The sequence below is a fragment of the Camelus bactrianus genome, chromosome 22 (assembly GCF_048773025.1).
Source record: "Camelus bactrianus isolate YW-2024 breed Bactrian camel chromosome 22, ASM4877302v1, whole genome shotgun sequence".
In the NCBI taxonomy this organism is placed as follows: Eukaryota; Metazoa; Chordata; class Mammalia; order Artiodactyla; family Camelidae; genus Camelus; species Camelus bactrianus.
The window spans coordinates 24121774-24129664 of record NC_133560.1 but is presented as its reverse complement, the minus strand read 5'-3'; the positions used below and the strand labels follow the sequence as shown (position 1 = coordinate 24129664).

At 49.4% G+C, this 7891-nt stretch overlaps 1 protein-coding gene across 1 annotated transcript; it reads left to right on the top strand.

Annotated features, from left to right (window-relative positions):
* Window positions 1-2941: 2941 nt before the first annotated feature.
* DAND5 (DAN domain BMP antagonist family member 5) lies at window positions 2942-7666 on the top strand. The gene is given in 4 exon segments (XM_074350003.1): window positions 2942-2949; window positions 3204-3365; window positions 4530-4881; window positions 7209-7666. Coding segments are annotated over 4 exon segments (816 nt in total). The 3' UTR covers window positions 7503-7666.
* The last annotated feature ends 225 nt before the right edge of the window (window positions 7667-7891 follow it).

Genomic DNA, 7891 nt, shown 5'->3' with positions numbered 1-7891 from the left:
CTAGAACTGTCCTCCAGATCTATACATGGTGGGCTTTTTCTTGTCATTTAGGTTTAACTCAACAGACATCTCCCCTACTCCTTGGACCTTTCAAGAGCTAATAAATGAAGTAGAGATGGTTCCTGACCTCAAACAGTTCACAGTCTTGTGAGTCACTCAAAAAAATCATAATGGAGGTGAAGGAGGAAGAAAGCACCTAGAATGGGGCTGATAGGCAGCTGGGTGTGGGACTTCTGAGCTGCAGTTTCCTCCCAGACTAGGACATTTGGGAACCACACTGTTGTCAAACCAGCCTGGGTTGGATTTCAGCTGCTGGTCAGGGTTCTCTGCACACAGCAGGTGCCAAATGGTCATGGGTGGAGGGGCTTCTGAGGGCAGCCCTGAAATCGAAGTAATAGTCACGCAAGATAAAATTAATCATTGTAAATTCAGTGGCATTTAGTCCACTCACAGTGTTGTGTAACCTCCACTTGTATTTAGTTCTTGAACATTTCCATCACCCCAAAAGGATACTCCGTACCCAGTAAGCAGTCACACTCTATTCTGTGCTCCCTTCAGCCCCTGGCAACCACTAATTTACTTTCTGTCTCTATGGATTTGCCTATTCTGGACATTTCATGTAAATGGAACCACACACCACATGACCATTTGTGTACAGATTCTTTTTCTTAGCATGTTTTCGAGGTTCCCCCATGCTGTAACATGTCTCAGTACTTGTTAGGACTGAGTTGTGTCCCCCCCAAAATTCATATGTTAAAGTGCCAACACTCAGTACATGACATATGTAGAAAAAGGGTCTTTAAATAAATAATTAAAGCAGGGAGGGTGTAGCTCAGTGGTAGAGCATATGCCTAGCATGCACTAGGTCCTGGGTTCAATCCCCAGTACCTCTTCTAAGAATAAATAAGTAAACCTAATCCCCGCCCCCAAAAAGTAATTAAGTGAAGTTACCAGGGTGGGTCCTGATCCAATATGACTGGTTTATAAAAGAGGAAATCAGGACACAGACACACGCACAGGGAAGACCATGTGGAGACACAGGGAGAAGACGGCTGTCTACAAGCCAAAGAGCGAGGACTCGGAAGAAACCAACCCTGGTGACACCTTGATCTCGGACTTCCAGCCTCCAGACTGTGAGACAGTACATTTCTGTTGTTTAAGCCCCTGAGTTTATGGTGCTTTGTTACGGTGGCCCTAGCAAATTAATACAATACTTCATTCTTTTTTATAGGTGAATGATATTCCCTTGTGGGCAATTTTTTTTTTGTAATAACAAAAGATGAAAAATAGCCTAAATGTCCAAGAATAGAGGACTTGTTAAAGAAGTTACCGAATACCCATAGGATGGAAAACTATGCAGATGTTAAAAAAGAACAAGGGAGCGCACTGTGTCATGGTTCTCAAAGTCTGGTCCCCAGGCCAGCGGCAGCATCACCTGGGAACATGTTAGAAATGCAGGTTCTCAGGCTCCATCCCAGAATCACATACTCTACAGTGATCAGTGCGAGAGCCTGCCAGGTGATGCCTATGTGGGCTCAAGTTTGAGACCTACTGCTGTGTATAACGATACAGTCTGTGGGCTATGGGCTCACAACAGCACTAAGATGCTTTCTTGAAACACTCGTGCCTGGGCTCCATCCCCAGAGATTCCAGTGTAGTAACTGATTAGGAGCAGAGTCTGGGCATCAATTCCTCACTTAGAAGTGACTCTAATGGGCAACCAGGAATGTGAACCACTGATTAGGAGCAAACTCCCAGATAGAGTAAGTGCAAAAAGCCAGGTGCCAGAGTCATATTCCAGCACATCCCTTGCAGCATTGTTGGTGACAGTTAAAAAATTGGACAATGGAGAAATACATGTTGGGGTACGTATGTGCCATGGAATACTCTTCAGTAGTAAAAATGGAGGAACACGAAGGGGAGGACAGATGAAAGTTAAAAGGATATATACGTTCTGAAATCATGTACATTGTTTAAAACAATTTTATATATCCTTTCCAAATGGACACACATATATAGTAAAACTGTGAGTACAGGCATAGGATTATAACTGGCAAATTCAGGGACTAGGGACATGTCTGGAGCCAATTTCTCTCATATCTGTAATCTTTTATATCTTTTTTTTGTAATCTTTCATTTCTTAATTGGGGTAATGAGTACAGGGGTGTTTGTTATATTTTTATCTATTATATATATTTATATTATCTATGTTACTATGTCTATTATCTATATCTACTATATGTTTTATCTATTTTTATCTATGCTTATTTGACTGCCCGAAATACTTCACTTAAAAAGCAAAGGGCAAAACAAAGGTAGCGATTGCTTTTGTGTGTGCCTTTTTTCTTTTTTTTTTTCACTTGCATTGAATTTTTAAACTCTAGAGTGAACCCCCCGCATCTCATCTGCCTATTTACATGCCCCTCCCCAGCAGGAAAACAGTGCCTCTTTTTTCAGTATGCAAATACAGGTAGATTGTACCTGTAAATTCTTATCCCCCTTCCCCAAAAAGGTCAGCACCCTGTTGTGACATTTTTTTTTAAACTTCATTTTTCTTAGATATCTTTCCACGTTGAAACTTAAAAGAGCGTCGCAGCCCGGTGCAACTGTGTGGGATTATGGGAATATGACTGGGGAGTCTAGGACATAGCGAAGAGGTCCGTGTGGCTGGAGGAAGTGAGAAAACGGGGAGACGAGGGTGGTGAGCTGATGGAAGCAGACAGGTTGAGGCCTGGTGGACTGCAGTGAGGACTTGGGCTACTAACCCGGGTGAGGTGGGAGCACTGGAAGGTTCTGAGCAGAGGAATGGCGTGTGATTTAGGTGCTCACAGGCGCCATCTGGCCGCTGTTGCGGGGAACAGACTTCGGTGGGGGAGGAGGCGGGAGCAGGGGTGCCAGGGTAGAGGGGCTGTATTGGTTCAGGTGGGAGATAATGGGGACCATGTTCAGGTAGGGGACCGAGGAAGGACTGAGAAGTGGGCAGATTCTGGGCAGATTCTGAAGTGGATGGGATTTGCTGTCATATCAAATTGGGGAGGGGGTGGGGTCAGAGAAAGAGGGGAGTTAAAGATGCTCCGAAGTTTGGAGCCTTAACACTTGGCAGGACGAAGCTGCCATTAGTTGGATCTAGAAAACAGCGGAAGGGTAGATTGGGGGCCGCTCGGTTATAGTGGGGTGAGTGGGAGGCACCTGCGCACCTCCAGGTGGGGCGTCCAGGAGACAGGTGTCCTGGGCGCGGCCGCCGTGGAGTCCCGAGAGTCGCCGCCAGAGGGCAAGCGCACCCCATCGCATTCACAGCTCTGGGCCGCGAGGACGACCAGCCCTGTGGCTTCTCAAGGCACGTCGGCCCGCAGCTCCTCACCTGGGTGCGAGATGGGGGCCGAGGAGGTATCAGGGCCAGGCCTGGACCCCTCAGGCGCCTCTGGGGCCCCAAAGCTTGGGACGCGGCCCTTTCTGTGCTTCCAGCTCTCCAACCACCATTCCCCACCAGGCTGTTCCCACTGCACCTAGGATCTCTGCAAAAATGTTACCTCCATAGGGAGGCCTTCTCTGACCACCCTGGGGGCAGAAGCCCCCGCTCTGACCCCTCTAAGGCACATCCCATTTTGGTATCTTTGTAACACTTAAGACTTTGAAATCACCTTATTTATCTTGTGTTGTTTATTTTCTGCACTGCAATGTAAAATCTGTGGCAGCGAGGCCCCATTTTCTGTGTTGTCCCCCTGTATCCGCAGGGCTCATAATTATGCCTGGCCTCTAATGGGTACTAAAGAAAAAAAAACAGCAATAGTGTTAATCATAGCTTACTCATGATGCCACTGTGTACCAACCTCTATTTGAAGCTCCTTACATAAATCATCTCTGGTTTTCAGAACAAACCTACAAAGTTCTTATCCCCATATTACAGACGAGGAAGCTGAGGCCCAGAGAAGTTTAGAGACTTGGCACTGCACAACCAAGAAGTTTCAGTGCTTATATGGAAGCTGAAGAAGCCTAACTGCAAAGTCTGCTTTTGCTAAATGAATAAATGGGGGCGAAAGGAGCCCTCAGGGCCTTCCTCACTGTGTGCCTGAGCCCTTGCCTCTAGAGCGGCCCTTCCGGGTCTCTACAGCCCGCACACTCGAAGGCCTGGCCCCCAGGCCCCCTGCCAGGGTAGCAGGAGGGCTGAGAACCCAGCAGGTAGGGGGTTTACTCTCATCCCCATTGTGGGTTTGCAGAGGTGCCTCCCAGGATGCTCACGTGGGGGACAAGCCATTAAGAGTGGATTTGGGAGGACTATAGCTCAGTGGTAGAGTGCAAGCTTAGCATGTCCTGGGTTCAATCCCCAGTACCTCCATTTAAATAAATAAATAATAAACAAACAAATAAATAAATGCCTAACCTCCTCACACCCCCCACACCCCAAAAGAAAGAAATTATTTTTTTTAAAAAACTTAGGAAAAAAGTGCATCTGAAGGGCCCAGACTCCACTTGCCAGACAGCAGGGTCGGCTGCCCAGGACCCTAGCCCAGTCCTACGCTGCCCAACAGACAGACAGATGCTACTCAGCCAGCAGCATCTGTGCTGACCACCCTCCTGAGCCCACTCAATGGGACCTGGCTGCCCATAGGCTCAGCGAGGCCTGGACCCCAGGGTCCCCCACCTCAGCCCTGGGCTGCTGCCAATCAGACCCAAGCTCTGGATCAAGGGGCCCCAACCTTCCTGGTGCCATCCTCTGCCCTTGGCAGCTGTAAGGCCTTCTTGGGCCTGCAGAAGACTGGTCAGCAGGGGACAGGCAGGCTGCAGTGTGGCCGACACTGTGTCTCTGCTGCCGGGCCCACGGGAAGTGGCCCAGGAATTGTGCCAGGCTGTGCCCTTCACTCAAGTAAGTGTATGGATGGGGTAAGGAGAGGGCTGGGTCTCAGCGCTGACAGAGCACCGGCTGTGGCAGCAGACAGATTTGGGGTCAGCCCTGCTTCCTTCACCTAAATGTTTCTGATCTTCAGTTTCCTGCCTTGTAAAATAGGGCATAAGCCTCTCCTACCTGGGCCTATGCAACTGTCTCTATCCTGGTCTCCCAGCTTCTGCTGTTGCCACCCTTTCCGCCAAGTCTGTTTTTCCATCTAGTGGCCAGAGGGCATCTGTGAACACCTGAGTCTGATCACATGCCCCCTTTGACCCTCCCTTGCTCCCAGTTCATTTAGTGCAAATGTCCATGTCCTTCCCATGGCCAACAAGGCCCTGCAGAACTGCCTGTCACCTCCTGCCCTTACCTCCCCTCACTCTCCCCCTTATCTGCTTTGCTCCTGCCACACCAACTGCCTTGCTTTTCCCCTGACATACCAATGTTATATCTACCTCAGGGCCTTTGCACTGGCTGTTCTCTTTGCCTCTAGCACACCCCACCCCCAACGTTCTATGGCTCTTTCTCTCACCTCCAGGTTTTGATTCAGAAGTTGTTCCAAAATGTTCCCCCTTTTCTGCTTTATTTCTCCCTGTCCTTCACATCCTCACCTAACAAATGCAATTGAATTTGTGATGACATTTATCATCTGTCTCCCTTATTGGAATATTTGCTCTACCAGGGCAAGGACTTTTACCCTTTATTCATTTCTGTATCCACATCCTCCCTCTAGAGCAGAGCCAGGCACACAGCGGGCACTTGGTAAGTGTTTGTTGAATGAATGAATGAATGAATGAATGAATAGTAGTCCTTGATTCCTGAGGGCTGTTGGGCAAACTGGAAGAGAAAGGCGAGGGGTTCACTCTCATAGGTGCTCTATAAAAGGTTTTGTTAATTTAGACCATGTGTTTATGGCCCAGCATTTGGAGCTTGGTGAACCTCAGTTCAAATTCTGCCTTAGCTGTTGATTTCTATGTGACCCAGGGCAAGTGGCTTTCCTGATCTATGCCTCAATTCCCACCTTTGCAGAAGGCAGTTAATAATAGTCGAGAACTTGTGCAAAGTGTTTGGGATCCTACGGAGCAAGGTGTCAGTTCCCAAGACCCCTTGGATTGTTATTCATTTAGCAAAGCTTTGCTGAATCCAGGCAACTCAGTGGTGATGGCACAGTCACCTCCATTGCCCCATATGGCTGTGCACACTGCACCCATTAGAGGGGACCCTGGCCTAGGGTCCAGCTGTGTACCATCTCCCAGAGCTGCCACTGTCACCAGGAAGGGGCACAAAGATGCTCTGAGGGCTAGCAGTCCCTGTAGCATCTGTGTGGCCTTAGGCAAGCAAGGGACTTCTCTGAGCCTCAGTTTGCTCATCTGTTAAAGGGGATAATAATGGTTCCAGCCTTGCAGCATCGTGGGGAGGAGTGAGTTCATCTAAGGTGAGTAGCATGGGCCCCACCGGGTATTAGGGTTTGGCAAGTATTAGTTTTTGTTATGTTTTGGGTCTCCTGGGGCTGTAGCTGAGAACAAGATAGAGAAAGTCCCCGTCTTCAGGTAGCGTATATGCTGGGAAAGAGGCATGTTACCAGTCCCTCAAAGAGACATGTAAATTGCTATGAGCCTCTGGAGAAAGAGATGAGGGTGCTAGGTGAGAGACCACCAGGAGGGTGAAGTTTGTCTCTGGGGGCCTCTGAGGAAGGAAGGTTGAGTTGGAATGAGCTTTGGGAAGGGTGGATGGAAGAGTGGTCCAGGTGGAGGGCACAGCAGGGGCCATGGCCCAGAGGCAGGCACAAGTTTGATGCACTGAAGAAGCAGGGAGGAGGCCAGGGGGGCTGGGGCAGTGAGAGAAGGAAGAGTGGGGAGATGGGCATAGTGGATGGGGTGGGGGTATAGGGTTTAAACAGAGAAGCACCACGATCTGGGAGCAAGTTGATAGATCCACTTAGCTGGAGGGGATCATACGAAGAACTAGCATTTATTGAGTGCCAACTGTGTGCCACTCAATGGGCTGAGGGTTTTCTGTTTAATCCCCCCAGGGGTCCTGTATTTCTGTTTAATCCCCCCAGGAAGGTCCACCCTTCCTGCTGTCCCTTATCCCTAGAGGTGGCAGCAGTTTCCTGCAAATGCCAATCCTCAGGCCACCTCATCCTTGTCTCCTACTTGTGAAAAGCAGCTTTGCTGTGTGTTAATTCTCTCTGTGTTGAAAGGCCTAGAGTGGTTTTCTTTTTTTTCCTGGTGGAACTTTGGTGATTTTACAGGTGAGGCAGCTGAGGCCCAGAGAAGTTGAGTAAGTTTCCCCAAGACACACAGACAACAGATGACAGAGTCAGGGTTTGAACTCAGCCATCCATGCCTCTCAAGGTAGGATAGAGTCTCTGGCCCCAGGCTTCACCGCCCATGACCCGTCTCCCTGCTTTGGCCCCAGATGCTCTCCCGGCTGGGGTTCCTTCTATATCCCGGGCTTGGACCCTTTCCTGCTCATCCTCTGCAACAGCTGTGTGCCAGCCTGAAAGTACTGGGTACCCATGGTCCTTTGGTGTTGGGGAGGTAGCCCAGCTTCCTGTCAGCGGGTGAAGACGTTCACTGTCCTTGTCAACGGATGTCAGTGCAGCCCTAAGGCATGAGCTGAGCATCACGGATGGACACACAGATGCATGCACCTTGGAGACTGTAAACTGCTATGACAGGCTGAGAAACCCACCTGCACACTGGGTCAAGAGACCAGGGATGCAGGGATAGCCAGACAGGGCTCCAGAGTCCTCACTCTGCTCCTGGGAGCCCCAGGCACAGCCCCAGCTGTGGGGGTGGACCACACATAGTCATAGCACATGTTTATTGAACACTCACTGTTTGCCAGGCCAGGCCCTGCTCTAAGTGTTTGCCTGTACTAACTCGAGTCATCCTCAGAGCAGCCCTATGACAGGGGTTAGTGTCATCCCATTTTGCAGAAAAGGAAACAGGCCCCCAAGAGGCAAAGCCACTCACTCAGAGTCACACAGAGGTGCATGGCAGA